This window comes from Dreissena polymorpha, chromosome 13 (genome assembly GCF_020536995.1).
Source record: "Dreissena polymorpha isolate Duluth1 chromosome 13, UMN_Dpol_1.0, whole genome shotgun sequence".
NCBI classification, from domain to species: Eukaryota; Metazoa; Mollusca; class Bivalvia; order Myida; family Dreissenidae; genus Dreissena; species Dreissena polymorpha.
In genome coordinates, this window is record NC_068367.1 from 40,624,953 (window position 1) to 40,645,220 (window position 20,268).

At 33.3% G+C, this 20,268-nt stretch overlaps 1 protein-coding gene across 1 annotated transcript; it reads left to right on the plus strand.

The window, feature by feature from the left end:
• The first annotated feature begins 4,593 nt into the window (after positions 1 to 4,593).
• On the plus strand, positions 4,594 to 20,268 carry LOC127855856 (uncharacterized). The gene is made up of 7 exons (XM_052391740.1): positions 4,594 to 4,951; positions 11,204 to 11,261; positions 12,504 to 12,674; positions 13,302 to 13,472; positions 14,080 to 14,250; positions 18,371 to 19,048; positions 19,572 to 20,268. The coding sequence occupies exons 1-7, from the start codon at positions 4,646 to 4,648 to the stop codon at positions 19,748 to 19,750; spliced, it is 1,734 nt and encodes a 577-aa protein (XP_052247700.1). The 5' UTR covers positions 4,594 to 4,645; the 3' UTR covers positions 19,751 to 20,268.

Below are 20,268 nucleotides of genomic sequence, written 5' to 3' on the forward strand. Positions count from 1 at the left end.
AACAGGGTCTGCCTTTTAAGAGCTTCATTACGAATTCATAGGTGAAACATGGTTTTATGGTTTTATTTCAGAATACATTAGGCTTTAAGCCCAGTAAACAAACATATAATACACAATGTAGTAAACCGTGGTCAATGCCATACAGGTATATACATATACTATTTTAGGCAATATAAGTTAACAATTTATAACGAAAGAATTGGCAACTCTAAAGACATTCATATTCAAAATAAACAAATATTTTTAACATTTGTATATTAAGGTAATTATATAATATGCATTTTGTAAAGTCTTATCGTATTCAAAATAAACTTGAATGTTCTAACAATGTGAAAACATATCATTTTTATTGATTGACAACACATAGACAGTAATATGTGGAGAAAGACACTTGATAATATAATTCAGTTCTCAATTTAGCTGCTTTAAAAATAAATGTTGCAAAATTTTTAATTGTTTTAGCGTTGTCAGTTTGTAAAAGTTCGATAAATTTTATCATATTTGTGCGATTTAAATAATATCTGCGTATATATTGTTTTCTAAGACTATCAAAAACTGGACATTCGAGTAAGAAATGGAACTCATCTTCGAGAACGTTACAGTGTTTACATTTTCTGTTTTCATACGGTGTCTTTTCAGGCTTGTGCCATCGCCCTGCTTCGACTTCAAGTCTGTGAGCAGATACTCGTAAACGCGTAAATTCGAATCTTAATTTTGAAATATTTACAAAATTGAGATAAGGCTGAAATCTAAAAATTCCGTAAATGCAATAATTTTTACCCCTTGTCGTTTGTTGTAACTCCGTTATCCAATTCTGAACGTATATACCAGATATGCGTTGTTTAACAATGGATATAAAACAATTAACGTCTTCTACTCCCTGAAAAAACCACGCATACCAAAACCTAGTGTATTTAATAGATGTTTAACAGATTTTACTCAAGAATTGTTTTCGGGATACATTTCGAGATCATGTACTAACGTATTATAAACAATTTTAATATATTTAACATCATCAGATTGTAATATTTTTATCCAGTATTTTAAAACACAAACAATCCGTTTATTTATAAGAGGGTAACGCCCAAGTTCCCCGTAAATAAAATTATTCTGTGTTTGAGTTCGGACACCCAACACCTTTTTACAATAACGTAGATGTATTCTTTCGATTTGGATACTATTGTTTAATTCCCAAACTTCACAGCCATAATTTAAAATTGGTTCGATAAGCTTATCGAATAATTCAAGACTATGGCTAACTGAGATATTTGTAAATTTCACCAAATTTGATTTTAACTTAAAAAGTGCTTTTAGGGCCTGCCCCGAAAAAGAATCATATGCTGCTGAGAAAGATGCCCCCTTTGTGAATATTACTCCAAGATATGTAAATTTATTAACAATTTCTAGCTCATTTACTTGATATGTAAACTTCAAATGTTTTCTATTTTGTCCCCCTTTTTTAAAAATCATTATCTTTGTTTTATTGATATTTACACAGAGTTTCCATTTCGCACAATACTCATCTAACAAATCTAATCCATTTTGTAAACCAACTTCTGATTCCGCAAAGAGAACAATGTCGTCAGCATACAACAATAAAAACAATTTTAACATGCCTAGGTCAACACCGTCAAATTTGTTTAGCATAAAGTGTTCCTCGATGTCGTTAAGATACATTGAAAATAAAAAAGGCGATAATGATTCCCCTTGCCTTACCCCTAAAAAACATGTAAACGATTCATGACTAATTTCGTTATTATATTTTATTTTTGATTTAACAACATTATACATTGATCTGACTATATTCAAAATTTTACCTCTTATGCCTAGTTTTATTAGTTTGTACCATATAATATCTCTCACAACAAAATCAAATGCCTTTGTAAAATCAATAAATGCCGTATACAGTTTCTTCTTTTGGTTTAAACTATGAGTTATTATACCTTGCAAGACGAATATATTATCAACTGTTCCCATACCTTTCCGAAATCCGGCTTGGGCTTCTATGTAAACATTATATTTGTCCCCCCAAACACTTAATCGATTGTTAATAATTTTACTAAATAATTGTCCTATAGTGCTTAACAATGTAATTCCTCTGTAATTGGCCGTATCGTCTAAATCGCCTTTCTTATGTAAAGGTACAATTAACCCTTCGCTCCATGCCTCCGGAAAATAACTCAAGTTGAACATTTTATTAAAAAGTACAAACAAAACCTCCAAAAAATGAGTTTCGGAAACACCATGTTTTAAAAACTCATTTAGTACATAATCCGGACCTGCCGACTTACCAGTTTTTAAACAAATGCATGCTTTTTTAATTTCGTCATGTGTAATTTCCATATTTAACTCTTCAAACATTACATGTAATCCGTCATTCAAATAACGCTCATTAAAATAAACGATGTCTTCGTCTGGTTGATAAAAGTGTGAATCTGGATCATTTATTGATTTAAAATATCTTACAAAGTCATTTGTATGCATTTTGCTTGATTTAATTGGCTTAACTGATCCTTTTAACATACTCCAATATCTCTTTGCATCTAAATATCTATTTTGTTCTAGTATTTTTGTCTGCTCAGTATCATATTGATATTTATTTTTTCTAGCAAGGCATTTGTATAAACTACGTGCACTGATCATACTTATTCTATTTTCGTCAGACTTGTCATTCCTATATATGTTCAATAATTTATTTTCTTAAATAATGGTGAACACGCTTAATCAATAATGGAACAAAAATGTTCTAAACTTTGGTCTAGAGACGAGAAACAGTTAGTGGTATTAATATCATTGCATACATTGTTTAAAGACTGTATAATACTATCATTTTGGAGTGACTTTATATAAAGATCGGTTTTATTTTTATCCCATTTATAAATGTATTTTGAATTATCGCATTCATTTTTTAACAAAGCAGTTTTATCAATACCTTTTGACACTTTTGTCTGAAGAATAATATACGCGTTTACTTGACAATGATGAAATAGAAACAAGTCGGCTGAGACCAAACACTACGAATAATTCATGAATGTATTGAAATGCTTGCGACGGCAGTACTGAAAGTCTAAACTGTTCCCTTTCATTCGTTATTGTGTATTTATTCTAAAGCTGAACATTACGGAATCGTTGAGATACCGTCATACGGGTAATTGATATAATGGAGTAGTAGGTACCGTAATTACTCTTCGAGCGCACTTAAAACTTTGTTTTGGTTTCCTGCGCATTGTGATGAATAAAATACGCCCTTCATCAATGTTTAGGAATCCCCATGTCACTTGCTGACATGACAACGCGTGTTTGTAAATACCACTTATTTAATTGTTTAAATTACTGAAAGATAATGAATGTTGCAATTTGAACATCGAGTAAAATACCTGCCTGCTATTTAATCCACAGTGGTATGAACCTTTTATCATTAAAATTTAGCTAATATATACTTAACTTTTGCTTATAATGATTACCGTAACTATTATTGAATAATATACTATAACGCATTCAAATACTATACAACATCCATTTGTGAAACTACAAAATTCGAAAGGGAGCTTGTTGCCGTAGAAAACTAAATTCATATAGTTGTAACAAGCATACACCAATTAAACAATAGCGTTGAATAACATCGAGAATATCATTGGTACTAAATGAAAGCGAACAATTATTCTCGTAATTGTGTAAAACACTTAATATATGAATTTAGCCGATTTTAGTGATTTCCTAACAAATTTAATTTCAAATCTATTAATACTTACAAATATACATGCCTATTGACACAAAGCAAGCCAATCTTATGGTATACAGATTCCCCGTATACATGTTCCAGATTAATTTCCATTATCTGGTTGTTAAAACACATGTGTGGTGTATGATAAGATTAACGCAAACAAGATTAATTATGCTAAACATGTTACTGTTGGAAAATTGAGAGTCATTAATATTAGGTGAACATCTAGGTGTCCGAAAAATAAGAGTCTCACAAAATAAATAAAACGAGGATGTACGAAAATTTAGAAAAAATAGTAATATTCATCTTTAACGATTAGCCAACACATTATTAACGAAAATACAAACATTAAATTGTTCAAAAGGCCAATTATTACACTGCCTTGCCAAAACAATTACTCTGCTTGCATTTGCGATAAATTTGGTACGTGAGCCGCTGTCGTATTATCGTTTCAAGCCATTCAACGGAGTCAACTCTTCCGAAACATCCCGGCAGAAACAGGCAACCATACCATCAAACCCGCTCTTATCATTGTGTACACACCGGTCTTACTGACCTGTGTGCTAACGCGAAAGGAATTGTGCGTGGAACTTCTTTTACAAGTAAAAAGTGAAAGCGAAAGCAGGTCAGGTAATCGTGCTTTTGACAATCGCTATCAATCTTAATTGAGATTCAAAATCACATTTAAACATAATTAAATAACATTTCTGTAAACGGCATTCCGTTTTAAACACACAATAAAAAACGAGTTTTCTTTCATTATAACATGTTCATTCCTACGCAAAACTACTTTGGTGGAAGCATAATTTCCCAAACCAGGGGAATGTGATGCGTCTAAGAATATGATGATCAGTTTGTGAACGCACGTCACACTGGAATGTCTACGAAGTAAGAAGATGCAGGATTGAATAGGCAACAAACATGGATATGACATTTCTTTTGAAATGTCTTATCGTTTACTGCATAACTATTATATTTGTGGATCACTTGACCACAGGTCAACAAGACTCGTGTTCAGATTGTACAAGGTTCGAAATGAGGAAGGACTTGTCTTGTCATGTAGTGTTAACATTTTTAAGAACAACAGATGTGACAACTTGCATGAGGGATTGCACGGACGATTGTCATGGATTGTTATTCAATGAACTTGAAAGAAATTGTATTTTATGCGCATCGGTAAAAATTGCAACTGGAAACCCTGACAAAAAGGCGACGGCGTTTGAAAAGGTACCTTACAGAGTAAAATTGCTGCGTATTTCTATTCCATTTATATGATTTGGTAGAAATTTATTTATAAAACTGTTCCAGCAGCAAGTCATATAATATTGTTTACAGAGACGTTTAAATTTAATTAATATTTTTGTACTAACGATAATACATTTGATTTAAAAAACTTGGTTAAAAGCGAAGAAAAACGAAGATACATTTGGACATTGTTCTCCACTTGCATTTTTATTCTTATTATTTCACGTGATATTATGAACAATTATGTCGAATGTTTTACTTCAGAAGTTGCATATGAACAGATTGTGCTTTATTCATCGTTGGGCCCACAGGTGGGTAGCGTGTGGCTATGATATTAATTAGTGAAAACATCATTTTGAATGATAAATAATCATATTATAACGAAAAATAAACTTTTCTGAAAAAAAAAAAATTCACTATCAAATATATATATAACAAGGTATGCAACTCAAAATCACCCGAAAACGGGGTGCATCGCTTTGAACAACCATATCTTCATCAATTGTGCAGCGATTTTCACGATCTCGGTCTTATTCAACGCAGAAATGAATTTGCTTTCTGGAAATGTATATGTCTTGCAATATTTTTACAAATGCTGGGTCAACTTTTAAGAAATAACACGATACACAACACGCATGACCCAGTTGACAGTGATCATGCTGTCTTTATGAATGAAATCTTCACGGAGTAAAGGGCAACTTCCCTACAAAGTTCATGTAGTTCGATACCATAATTCAATAAAACGTATGAAAAAAACATTATTACCGTTCTTGTCGATACATTCTGCATCAAGACTAACTGTCCAGCGCCGTTTGAAACCTTTGTTTACATACATTTCAACTAACTGACATTTTAAACATACGAGTGATTTCATTGGTCCAATGCGGAGGTGTGTCTTTACAACTGAAGATTTCATTCATAAAGACAGCATGATCACTGTCAACTGGGTCATGCGTGTTGTGTATCGTGTTATTTCTTAAAAGTTGACCCAGCATTTGTAAAAATATTGCAAGACATATACATTTCCAGAAGGGAAATCATTTCTGCGTTAAATAAGACCGAGATCGTGAAAATCGCTGCACAATTGATGAAGATATGACTGTTCAAAGCGATGCACCCCGTTTTCGGGTGATTTTGAGTTGCATACCTTGTTATATATATATATTTGATAGTGAAATATTTTTTTTCAGAAAAGGTAATTTTTCGTTATAATATGATTATTTTTCATTCAAAATGATGTTTTCACTAATTAATATCATAGCCACACGCTACCCACCTGTGGTTGGGCCAACTAAGTTCTCTGAAATTTGTCAAATAATGATGAGAAATTGGGTGAAATATTTGGGTTTTCTTTATGTACGAAATATTGACAAGTATATCAGTAGCGAGTATGCATTAACAACAAAGGGGTTACAATGCTGTTGACACAAGCCTTAGGCTGTATTTGCATTATTTATTATTTGTACCACAACGCTCATTAACGTGTACATACTTGAATAGTGACTTCTCCAGGTTGTAATTCAGCCAATCAGAAATAAAAACGCATAGAACACTGACCAATGGGATTCATAACTGAGTTTCACGGGCCAGATGTTAGAGGGAAACAAGTCAGTTAGCGTTTAGACTTGGAGACGTACGGGTCGAGAAAGATACAATCATGTAGCAATCACAACGTTTTTGTATAACTGAAAATATTAAGTAAGTTAGACATTAAATTGGACTAGAAACTGATATGTGGTGTTGTTGAATATTTTATCCTATATTATGCAGAGAAATAAACATAAATAGAGAGGGACCGACTGGTCCCATGCGCGGCACGAGAAAATGGGAGTTAATGCAAAACTCGTCATCTTGGCAATTCGCGCATGACGAGATATCGAATGATAGGCTACATACCGGTAATTTAAGAGTAATGAACATTGTTAGTAACTATGTGTCGTCTATGAACCACGTTCGATTACGTGACAAATTGACTCTCTCATTCGAACACACTGGCTTATTAACGACAAAGTTTAAATATATCTGAACATGCACATGTGGTGTACACGACAACTATCATAAACTATATAATAAGTAATAAAGGGTAGTTTTTTAAATGTAATTATACATAATCGATAGTGCTACTTCCGCTAGATGATATAAACGTTTATTTAGGTATCGAGTTATTCGGAAATTCCAAAAAATTATCTCCCGACTTTTAAGATATCTTCTTTTAAGAAGGTGTTAGTTTGCTTAATATCATGATTTACAGGAACCGATTTTTTATATGCACTTTTACGTTTGCAATTTTGTTGTTTCTGGAGTCGGAAATGTTGAACATGTTTTCGTACTTCTCAGACAGAAAGCACTGACTTGTTTCGATTTACTTGCGCTTCTTTTTATGACGTCTTAACCGCCAAGTGATTGTTATTGATTTAAGGGTGATTGTGTCCAATTTACGCTGATTTTCGTCAATATTTTCTAATCTGGTCAGCAATTTTCTGAAACCAATCCGACTCTCGTAGGATTAAATAGCTTAAGTTGTGAAAATCCCCCACACTATCTAAAACATCAGCATAAGAATTCATGGCGAGATTGGTCGGCTGATTGCTATCATTATTTCGACTAAGAACAAAATTATATTTAACTTCGGTTGATTAGCAATTAAACCAGATCAAAACTGATGTGAATACAACCAATTTCATTTATATTAGATTTCCTAAGTAAAAGTTTATTAGATTTAGAAGTTACATTACACAAACGTGCTTTGTGGTCAGAGGCGTGGTCGTTTCACGCATTAAAAGGACCAATATTGATATTACGTTGACAATACAGTTCGCTCTCCATCTTGGAAGAACCGTTACGCGACAAAAATGTGTGAATGTATTACTTTCTTCGGCAGTTCAAAAAACGAATATTTGTATTGGTTTAATAGTTTAAGACCATGGTTTAATTGTGAACGAACCGAAGAGTCTCGAATCTGGTTCTTAAAATCTATGTAATTCATTGATGCATTATTTTTATAATATGGCATAGAGTCCCTTATATGTTATTACATTCGTGTTAATTGTTATTTATGGTTTTGCAGATAAAGAAAACTGACTTGTCACGACTATTTTACATGCAATATTTAAGCGTTTTAAACTAAATTAACATTGTATTTAACGCTTTTATAATCATATATTTTTATTAAAACAAGTTGCATCAATCACTCAATTCAAATAAAAACATCATTTATATCAACCTTATCGGGAATAGCCCCACCAATAACCAACATTAAGAACTATAACATAAATAACGAAACTACTATTAGATTTAGAACATCATAACATATTTCCAAACACAAAAAAGCAAAAGGCAAATGCACAAACAACGCTAACGACAAACTGATAGTGTGTGTGCGCGCATAATTGTATTTCCTCGGTAAAATATAACATATACACATACAAGCATGTTATATACAGATAATTTTAATTACATATATTTGATGGGTCCATAAATTAAGTTGTAAGTATGTATATCTTATCTGTAATATATTGCAAGTTAGAAATTTAATTTAGTGCTGAATTGCATTGTGTAATATAAATAAATATTACAAATCGTTTCTATAAATAATAATAAAATAGCGTCGTGAGCGGGCCGTTATTCGTATCTAACGTGCTAATATAAATTTTATCGACCCGCTTTGCCGGACCGATTTTTCATATCTGAAAAGAATCGGATCACGCGGCTTAAACTGAACAAAATGGCATTTACATTAAGTTTTAGCCGACGTGGATCAATAAAATTGATGCCACATTTCAACGGAAGAATCGAACATAATTATAATGACACGTAGCACAACTTTGGATAGTACTATTATCGACTGAAACTGAACCTCTGCTGTTTATTCGATTGATGGCTCTATCATGTCTGACAATGACACATATACCGTTTAATATCCAGGACAAACAGTTTAAAATATTTCATTTTAGGGTCGTAATTCATGTTTTAGATTCGGATATCTTTAGGGCTGGACAAAATGGGTATGACAAATTTTGGGTACGAATTTTTTTTATTAGGAAAGATGTGTTACCTTTAAGTATACCGGGGTACCCAAAAGTATTATTTGAAAATCGGTGTACGGTGAAGTATACTTCAAAGTACCCAGGGTTCGGGGAAGTAGTACCCGTGGGGAACTTGACCCATTCAGCATAATGGTTCGAATCAAGTGAGGACAAGAATGTAAATGGTTTTCCCCATCTTCTATCAAATTAGCTATATAACGAATAAGAGTCCCTTTTAATTATTATTACCGTATATTTTATATTTCATTGTGTAGATCAATAAATAGGTCTTCAAAGTTTCATTTACCGATGTTTGAAGTCGATCACTTTCTTTAATGAAATTATATTCCCCTTGTGAATTGAGCTATATGATGAGAGCTACACAGTTTTTCGTCTAATTTCCATAATAAATATTTCTAGGAATGATTGGAAGGCCGAATATGATTTGGTAATTTGTAAAAACTTTGCCGCAGCTCACATCATTTCCAAACAATTATTATATTCTTAGAAAATTGGTTAATAGACCAGCCTTTTCAGCACCGGTGTATAGGGATAAAAGTTCATGAAGTAAATTATCTTTAACCCACTAGGTTAGGATTAATCATAAACTCCGGGGTATTCAAATTTAGCATATTTTCCATAAGTTGTAATACTTCAAACAGTTTCAGTTAATCTTCAGGTATGCCTTCAAATGAAACTTACGATTCATACTCCTCTAGCTTTGTAGCCAAGACTGCAAAGTTATCTTATGGAAGTTATGTAGCAGTTTCAAATTTATTTATCTTTTGATATAAAAGTACAGTTAAATGTACCCCAAGCCCCTTTGATTACTTTTTGCAACCAGCAATACCAGTATGTCTGGAAGTATTGATGGATTATAAATCACTTTTGCCAATCTTAACAATTACTAAAAAATATTCCTTTTCGTAATTATTTAAAATGTTGATTACATTTGAACAAATAATAACAATCCAATGATTGTAAATCATTTGACACCGATCAATAAAATGTTATATACTAATTTAATCATTTTTAATCGATTTATTGTGAATAATCAATTAATAATCACTGATTAATTATTTTTCAATAATTAATCAACGAATATAACAATTACATGATGATGTTGAACATTACTATAATTTCAATATTAAAAAAAGTAATTTTTTATGCCCCCGGTAGGGTGGCATAATGCAGTTGAACTGTCCATCAGTCAGTATGTCAGTATGTCAATATGTGTGTATGTGTGTATGTCAGTCTGTCCGTCCGTCTGAAAAAAAGCTTTAACGTTTGCCATGACTTTTGCATTATTGAAGATAGAAACTTGATATTTGGCATGCGTGTGTACCTCATGAAGCTGAACATTTTGAATGGTGAAAGGTGAAGGTCAAGGTCATCCTTCAAGGTCAAATGTAAAATATATGGCGTCTGTCCGTCCGAAAACTTTAACATTGGCCATAACTTTTTCAATATTGAAGATAGCAGCTTGATATTTTGCATGCATGTGTATCTCATGAAGCTGCACATTTTGAGTGGTGGAAGTTCAAGGTCAAGGTCATCCTTCAAAGTCAAAGGTGAAAAAAATAATTCAAAGCGTCGTTCACAGAAGCTGCACATTTCGAGTGGTGGAAGTTCAAGGTCAATGTTATCCTTCAAGGTCAAGGTCATCCTTCAAGGTCAAAGGTCAATTTTTTTTCAAAGCGGCGTTATCATGAAGCTGCACATTTTGAGTGGTGGAAATTCAAGGTCAAGGTCATCCTTTTAGGTCAATAGTCGATACAATTTTTTTTTTCAAAGCGGCGTGCTCATGAAGCTGCACATTTTGAGTGGTGGAAGTTCAAGGTCAAGGTAATCCTTCAAGGTAAAAGGTTAATTTTTTTTCAAAGCGGCGCAATAGGGGGCATTGTGTTTCTGACGAACACATCTATTGTTTTTAAATAAATTAATTCGTTGTATACTGTTTCCTATATTTTAAGTAATCGTGATGCCACATCGTTTAAGCAATAAGTCATAGAACCGTTTGCTATGCATTGTTTTAATAATTGTATGTAGTACTGCGTTGCTAACTAATAAAAATAGTGAAAGCGTTGATTTTTATTTTAATGGTTTATTAAAAAGTGTAAATGTATGAAATTGAAATGCAAACTCGTGTATGTTTTTTATTATGATAATTTTAGTTTAATGTTAACAATTGTGTTTGTTATTAATAAAGGTCAAGAAAAAATGTGGTGACCAGACTCCATCTGATTCTACGAAAACTTCGCAAAAATGTGAGTTATCGTCAGGATTTTCAGAAATGTGTCGTACAGATGGTTTCATTTCATTTTTCATTTATTAAGCAGTACAATACATTCGGTAAAAGTTTTGTGGTATTTAAGCTCTGTGCAATAAAACTATATATATATATATATATATATATATATATATATATATATATATATATATATATATATATATATATATATATATATATATATATATATATATATATATATGGCCAACAGGTTGTCCATTTATATGCTGAAATACAAAATTTTGCAGCGGCCGTTTTCAGTAACATCTAACCAATCAAGCTACAAACAACGGCTCACAGATATTGATATATTAAGATATTGTTTTTCATCACACATGTACCAGCGTTATCTAATGGTACAGTATAAACGTAATGCACATGTTCATTGAAAGGTGATTCCAACCGACTCTTTAACTGCGTTAACAAACACTACAATAATTGACCTTCAAAGGATGCTACAGACCTCGTGAAACCAAATAGCAATTGTCAGATGTGAAAATTCCAATAGTCGAAAACAACGACATATTTTACAAATAAACATTATTAATGAACTAATATTAAACGTTCCGAAATGTTTATATAATCGATCAGTATATCCCAACTAATTATCATTATATCAACTCATTCACATTGCAAATATGTAAATATTCAATAAATACAAGTATTTGTCTCCAGTACAAAGGTACATATTTCCCTTAAAGTTGTAAACATGTTAAACAATACATACACACATGCATGTTGCAATAACTTGAAAGTAATTTATATTATACGTTTAAATCGTGTCATAAAAAAAGAAGATTTAATGAACAGGTTATTTCGGAAATAATGAAGACCATATTGTGACTGCATACCAGTAGTGTGTAGTGCTTGAGACCCACGCCCAATTCTGTTTATCCATTTGTACTTTTTACATATGCTAAATAAGATTAAGAAATTAACTTAAAAACAGAGATTTAGAACATACACATAACATAAACTATACTGAAAACGATTGCATATACAACATTGGTCCGCTGTAGTAGCTACTAATATTATGTAACCCACACCATCCTTCATTGTTAACACACATTGAATGATTATTTCTGTGTGTGGTTGGGTAATTAAAAGTATTCAAATTATAATATGGCTAAACACGTCTAAATGTAGGAATATGTTTGAAATCAGTGCCTTTCAAATTTTAAACAAAACTGTGCTGTTTATGGAAACTGTTCCGTTATAGTGTGCCCTCCGTTCGAGAACAAAAAAAACGGGAAAGTGGTTGGAGAATCTCTGCTTGAAGGTGCCACTAAGAATTTGACCTGCCACCCCGGATACAGTCCTCGAGACAGAAATAACGTTGTGAGCCAATGTAAAAATAGCCAATGGACGAAAATTACGGATTGTGCTATAGGTATCATTTGTGAATGTTAGATTTTTAATTTTATGGAAGTGAATTTTTGATTTGAATTTCCTTCACCATGACCAAGTAAATTTCCACTATTCGATGAAAAGGTCCGATCATAATCTTTTAAAAGCATTTGCAACTTAAATATTATATCGTTACGCAAATTATTAAACCTTTACATTCATTTAAGTAAACACCGATGTTGACAGGAACAAAAGATACCGTTTTGGGATTGAGTAAATGCGCAACGCGTTGTTTATTACGAAACTAGAAACTGCTTGAGACAAATATCGCATCAGCCTATTCCTTATGTACATAGTTCACACAAGTCTATAAAAGTGTTCTTACAAAATAGTGAAAACATGTTAATTATTTATCAAATGCCGACCATAAATACATTCAAATAATACAATTCGGCCTAAATAGCATACCGATGCTCTGTCCCCTACATTAACCTAAGCACTTTATGCAGCTTACATGGTCATTTTACTATTGGTTAAATTGTCTGTGTCTTTATGATAAACTATTCATTTCTAAAATATTTCAACGCAAATTCCAATTAAGGCACATTTCTGGATAATTGCCCTCTTTTGATTTTTTTATTCGCTGTCTTTGGAAATTGTTCATTTGTAGTGTGCCCTACTTTTGAGAACATCAACAACGGAAAAGTTGAAGGAGACACTCTGTTCGAAGGTGCAACTAGAAATTTGACTTGCAATCCCGGATACAGTCCCCGAGACAGCAATGCTGTATTGAGTCTTTGTCAAAATGGCCAATGGACAAAAATAACGGAATGTATTAAAGGTATCACTTATAAAATTAAATGTTTTTTGTACAGTTGGTATTGTTTGATTTTAATTTCCATCACCATGTCAAAGTATTACCACCAGTTGTCGAAAAGGCCAGATTGTAATTTTGTTAGAGCATTTACATTTTGAATATAATATATGTACCCATATATTCAACCTTTACAATTATTTCATTCAAACAACGACCTTGACAGAAACAAAAACTACCGCTATGCTTACATTTATTTTGCTACTAGGAACTGCTGAAGACAAATATCGTATCATGTGAATCCATCTGAACTTAAAATGTATTTACTAAACAGACAAGAAGTTTACTTTCAAACAAACTGTAATATCATGTAGGTTAGATATCAACCTGAAATGCTTACAATACTAGTCCGTTTTAATAGTTTAACGATGCTCTGTTTAACACAAGCCCCCAGCAGTCGGCTAATATGGTCAGTTTTACTATTTGCTAAATTATCCGTGCTGTTGATAAAATTAATTAAAGTAAAAATATGGCAACGCACGTGTCAATTATAGCACAGTTGTGAGACTACTGCCCCTCTTCGAAAACACAAGTGTTGTATATATGCTGTCTTTGGAAACTGCTCATTTTGTAGACTGCCCTCCTTTTGAGAACAACAGCAAAGGGAACGTTACAGGAGACTCTCTGTTTGAAGGTGCAACTAGAAATTTGACTTGCGACACCGGATACAGTCCCCGAGACGACAATATCGTAGTCAGCCGATGTCAAAATGGTCATTGGACGAACATAACGGAATGTGTTAAAGGTAGCATTTGTAAAATCTAAACATTCGTTTGTTAAAAAGTGTATATATTATATAAATTGTTATCATTATTACCAATTAAATTTCCATCAACTGTCGAACAGATCAGATGGTGATCGTCTTAACAAATTTGCAACTTCAATATTATAGTGTTACTCTAAATAGTAAACCTCTCCCTTAATTTAATCAAAACAATTATTTAAACAGGACCAAAAGCTACCGTTTTGTGGATGAATATATGCGCTACGCGTTTATTTATTTTGCAACAACAAACTGCTGGACACAATTATCGAATCATGTTAATCGATCTGTTCTTAATACATATTTCAAATGGCACTAAGAAGTTAAATCAAAACAAATAGTTTTGACATCAACTTAATATAAAAATACCACACATACCGACCATTAATCAATTAAAATAATATTATCCCGCTTTAATAGTTCACTTATGCTCTGTTCACAACACTAGCCCCAGCACTGAATGCAGCTTACAATGATCATTTCGACTCTGTGTTATATTGCCTGTGCTTTTATGATAAAAACTATTCAATTACACAATATGGCAACACTCTTGTCTATTATCATGGTACAGTTTTGGGATCATGTTCTACCTATAGAAAAACAATTGTTTATATGCTTTGTTTGGAATATGTAACTTTCTTTGTTTGTTTGTACAGTTGTTATTATTTGATTTTAATTTCTATCACCATGTCAAAGTATTACTACCAATTGTCGAAAAGACCAGATCGTAATTTTGTTAGAGCATTTACATTTTAATATAATATCTGTACTCATATATTCAACCATAACATTGATTTTAATTAAAATACCGACCTTGACAGGAACAAAAGCTACCGTTTTGCAATATGCTTACATATATTTTGCAACTAGAAACTGCTGAAGACAAATATCGAATCATGTGAATCCATCTGAACCTAAAATGTATTAACAAGAAATATCTTTAAAAAAGATATACGGCGTAAATAGTTTAATGAATGAGATCAAGTATAGCGAATGTCTTTTTCTGTGCAGTTCTTAGCTGCATCACACGCAGTACGGGAAGTTACGGGGAGTTTTCGCGGCTTATTTTACATTATAACATATTGCTGGTCATAAACCTATAGATACAAAACAGAAAACCAAAAGAAGAATGGAAGTGAAATTTAAACATATGAGTCAACCGGCCACACGAGAAGTATCCGTATTTATAGGCGCGTTCTTCGAACAAACCTGTTTTAGTGGTTTGTCGGGCATTGCTATTTGATTCGATTATTAACAGTATCAATTATCATCGTGCTAATGCTTAAAGTGATATTATGGGCATTTTGCACTGTTGAATTGAGCTGAAAAGAATTAACAGGTCAAAATAGTTAGTTAAAATGTGGTTACTGATTAATTATCTGCATCTCACCTTGCTACCAGTTGTTTATAAAAATATATTTTATATTCGATATTCTTACGTGACCCACCCAGTCCTGTAAGCTGAAATGATCCGTAAAACAATTTCGTGTCTTTGTGTCGTATGAACAAATCTGCACTAAAACTAAATTTAGGTTCAACTCGTAAACGCATGATCAGTTGTCAAACGAAAGTACGGTTGATATTCAAATGCATTATTTTTCTCTTTCTGGTATATTGTTTTAGTATGATGATGCTGCATTAATTTATATAAGTGCATATGAAGTAGAAACATCAAAAATAATCAACGGTTGCGATAGACACCTATAAACTGTTACATGCTCATAATATCACTTTAGTACATTAGGCAATATGGACGAATAATTATTGTTAAATTTATCAACAATAATATTTATCATTGTATTGTTGAAAACACATTAAGAATCTATTATTTACATACCATACTTATATTGCTGAATATCTTCATTTAACATATTTCTGGTCTAAAGAAAATTCCAGGTCACCTAGTTCACGGATAGCGTCTTTATTATATAACGATTATTTTACTGGCCGCCAACTCCGGTGATGACATGTATATAAACTCTGAATGCCCGCGAATTGACCCGATATACCTCGCGGGTTGAAATGCAATGCTTTAAAGTGAGGCCTCGCTTCCATTGCTCTTTATACTTTTACATGTTAACATGTTGACAGGAATAAGGAAGTAAGTACTAAATATGAGAACATAGCCTTTTAAGTATAAACGCTCTTGCGCTGGTAATGCTCTGAAAATAAAAGGTGTACGCACAAACTGTATTGATGTCGAGAATTGAGTGTAACACTGTTCTATATATTAAGCCTTTTCATTCGAGATAAAATTGTTTCATACAGTAAAACAGTGTTACAAAGACGCGGATATGTTTCCAATGTTCTGGTGGTATACTCAAATCAGCCAATGGAATAAATGAAGTGTATTCATACGTACCTAGCCGCGGGAAATTTTATTGGAATTTTATTGGACACTTACAAAGGTCAGGCTAAGGTGAAAAGCTGGCTTATGCAGCTTACGCCGAAAAAACAGACAAGAAGATTACTTTCAAACAAACTGTTATATCATGTATATTAGATATCATCCTGAAATGCTTACAATACTAGTCCGTTTTAATAGTTTAACGATGCTCTGTTTTCAACACACGCCCAGGCAGTCGGCTAATTTGGTCAGTTTTACTCTTTGCTAAATTATCCGTGCTGTTGATACAAGTATTCAATGTAAAAATATGGCAACGCACGTGTCAATTATAGCACAGTTGTGAGAATATTTTAATATTAAAGAATATGCAAAACGCTTATTTAGACAGGACCAAAAGCTACCGTTTTGTAGATGAAAATAAGCGCTGCGCGTTAATTTATTTGGCAGCTACAAACGACTGGAGACAATTATCGAATCATGTTAATCGATCTGTTCTTAATACATATTTCAAATGGCACTAAGAAGTTAAATCAAAACAATTGTCTTGATATCAACTTAATATAAAAATACCAAACATACCGACCATTAATGAATTAAAATAATATTATCCCGCTTTAATTAAGAAATAATATTTTTCTATGATGGTTTGTTGTCGAATAACCCACAGTAAGGAGTATAGATGCGTAGGAATTAAATCACGAGTGCGAAGCACGAGTGATTTGATAACACGCATCTATACAACTTACTGTGGGTTATTCGACAACAAACCATCATAGAAAAATATTATTTCGATTCTAACACGATTCTGATTGATTTGGTCAAGCATTAGGACGTGAACTATATTTTTCAATACTCCGCCCTTCTTAGTACAAAGTTCACTATTTAGTGACGTCATTGAATTGTACAAACATATGACGTCGTTTTCATTCATAAATATTTTGCAAAGGACGTCACTTTCATTGTAAACAACAATCGTAGAAACTTAATGACGTCACGTTTATTGATGCTACTGAAAAGCTGACATGCTATAGATTCTAAATGTTTTCTGTATTACGCTTCCTAACCAATAACATTCTTTGTAGGTGTGATTATGCCACTTATCACCAGATATACAATTTATTGTTTCATTACATTTATATACATACTACATTTATTACATTTCTTTAAGGGCGGGTTTAAGCACGTGCATTTTACAGCAATATTTTCTTTATTTATTCGGATCTATTTTCGAAACAATAAGCTCCGCCCATAAGTTATTGCAGATTCTAACACGGCACGCGACATGTTTTCTATAGACAAAGAAGGAAATCAAGTGTGGTTTGTTGTATAGATGCGTGTTATCAAATCACTCGTGCTTTGCACTCGTGATTTTATTCCTACGCATCTATACTCCTTACTTCGGGTTATTCGACAACAAACCATGATAGAAAAATATTTTTTCTTAAATAACCCACACTTGATTTCCTTGTTTGTCTATAGAAAACAAGTCGCGTGCCGTGTTAGAATAGTTTAGTTTTCCCCTCATTAGATTCTTCTAGACTTTTGATATGTTTAAGAGTGAGGGTTGAAGTATCAAAATCAGTCAGCATACTTTCTGTTGCAATTTGTTTGAGGTTAAGCCTATTTTTGGGCTAGATTGACTGGACTAGATGTGTTTGCCAAATAAGCAGATTAGTCACGAAACATATAAGGTTACCGTCAAACGTTTTCGGTTGCTTGGATACAGGACCTTTAAACCAATAAACTATGTTACAGTTCAGAACTGTGTGACCTTGCAAAACAATGCTAATGGAAAACTGAAGAGCGGGCTGTACCAAATAAACCGCGGAGGAAGGAACTTTCACATTTACTGTAACTATGGCGACGGTGACGGATACGTCTACATTTCAACCTCGATCCCGAGCGACGTGGACCTGAACTTGGCGTCCCTCTCTGACGATAGAAGCCACGTTAAGGTCATCCACAGGCGTCAGAATGGCAGACAGTATGAGGCGGCAATTCGACAGATTGATGCCTTCAAAACGTTACCAGTCTCCGTTCAATTCAACAAGCATGACGGTTATAACGGCGTAATAAACACAGCCATGGGACCATACGTCTTCACAGGATTCGTACCCCTGTCTCTCAACTTTAAATACGGCACACAGGGCTGGAAAGTCAACGGCAATGAGTTCAAGTTCACCAACTGCGACGGAAACCCCAACAGCTACTTCGCGCTGCTGCTCAATGCCAACAAAGCCGGCTATACACCAAATAACGGCGGGAAGTCTTCCCTGATGTACGCTTGGTATGAACTGGCGACTCCGGTCAGCGAGTTACTTCCGGAGGCCATATTTTCACCGGATTATGAGATCCAGCATGGCGGTTGTGGAGGGTACAGCATCGGAAAAACCGAAACTGACGTCACAGGAGTCACGATTGGTCAGCGATTCAGTAAGTGTGAATATTGGTATAATGCATTGAAATTCAATAAGTGTATAACAGTAAACATAACCATTACTTCATATCAATACGGAAGTACTTTGTAATTTATAGGTTTCTTTAGTATTTATTTGATTTGTCGTTTACTTATGTTATAATAAGTGTTTACATTTTGAATATCATCTATTATAATAATAAATTACTTTATATGTGATATTAATATCCTAATATCATATTTCTCTTAATATATGATTCACTTAATGTTTATGAACCGTGTTCAAATTAACCGGGGAGACTAATTATATACATCATACTCAGAGTTATATAATTTCAGTTACTTCCCTTTCTATAAATACATATTCAAACAGATCAATAAACTTTCTATCCAGAAGGTTGTATATGAGATATCTTATTCATCGGAAACGGAAAGTAAGCATATAATGTGACTCTGCACGAACACCAAACTACATGACTGTAGACGCCGGATTTACAATCGTTTTATTTACATCCCGTAATATCTGTTTTACAATTGCAGTTATCACCTGTTCGGAGCCCGATGACGTCAGAGACGCCACAAAGACGTTTGGTGGTGTCGAGCCGGGCTCCGTAGTGACGTACCTCTGTAACCCTGGATACACGAGCTCAGGGGATCTCATGCGGACGTGCACGCCGACCGGTGGCTGGTCTGGCGTACAGCCCACTTGCACACGTTAAATCCAATATCATTGTGTTTTTGTATAACTCGCTAACATTACACTCTATGAGCATAATTTAAATGTTCGTATTCGGTTTTGCTGGTACACAAGTTTCACGAGGACAAATGCCAAGATGTGGTAATAATTTAAAGTCCAGAACGGAAACGGATGTATTTCATCATATAGTTCTTGTTAACCGGTCATTCAAACAGGTCAGTAAAGATTAATATAGGCGAGCTAGAGAGCAAAAATACTTTGTTTTGCTAACCATCACATGACAGATAATTGTAATGCGTCACATAACATGTTGAAATTATAGAGGTTAACCGACCTCCTTTTTCTGAACACTACTTCATAATCAGATACATGATAAAGATGAATCATTTTCTGTAAATATTAGTTTATTTTACGTAGGCAATTAAACATTAATTAAGTGAACTACCTCGGATACTTGTCATCTTAATGTCCTGTACCTTACCATAAGTTATTTGTGGTGGTACCGAAACAAAAATGACAATGACATTTAATTTGATTACA

What these genes read in the sequence shown, in the direction of transcription:
- LOC127855856 (XM_052391740.1), top strand. Translation starts at nt 4,646, where the DNA reads ATGGATATGACATTTCTTTTGAAATGTCTTATCGTTTACTGCATAACT. An exon ending in AATAACGGAATGTATTAAAG is followed by an intron (nt 13,473 to 14,079) that starts GTATCACTTATA and finishes CTCATTTTGTAG; the next exon opens with ACTGCCCTCCTTTTGAGAAC. An exon ending in CATAACGGAATGTGTTAAAG is followed by an intron (nt 14,251 to 18,370) that starts GTAGCATTTGTA and finishes ACTATGTTACAG; the next exon opens with TTCAGAACTGTGTGACCTTG.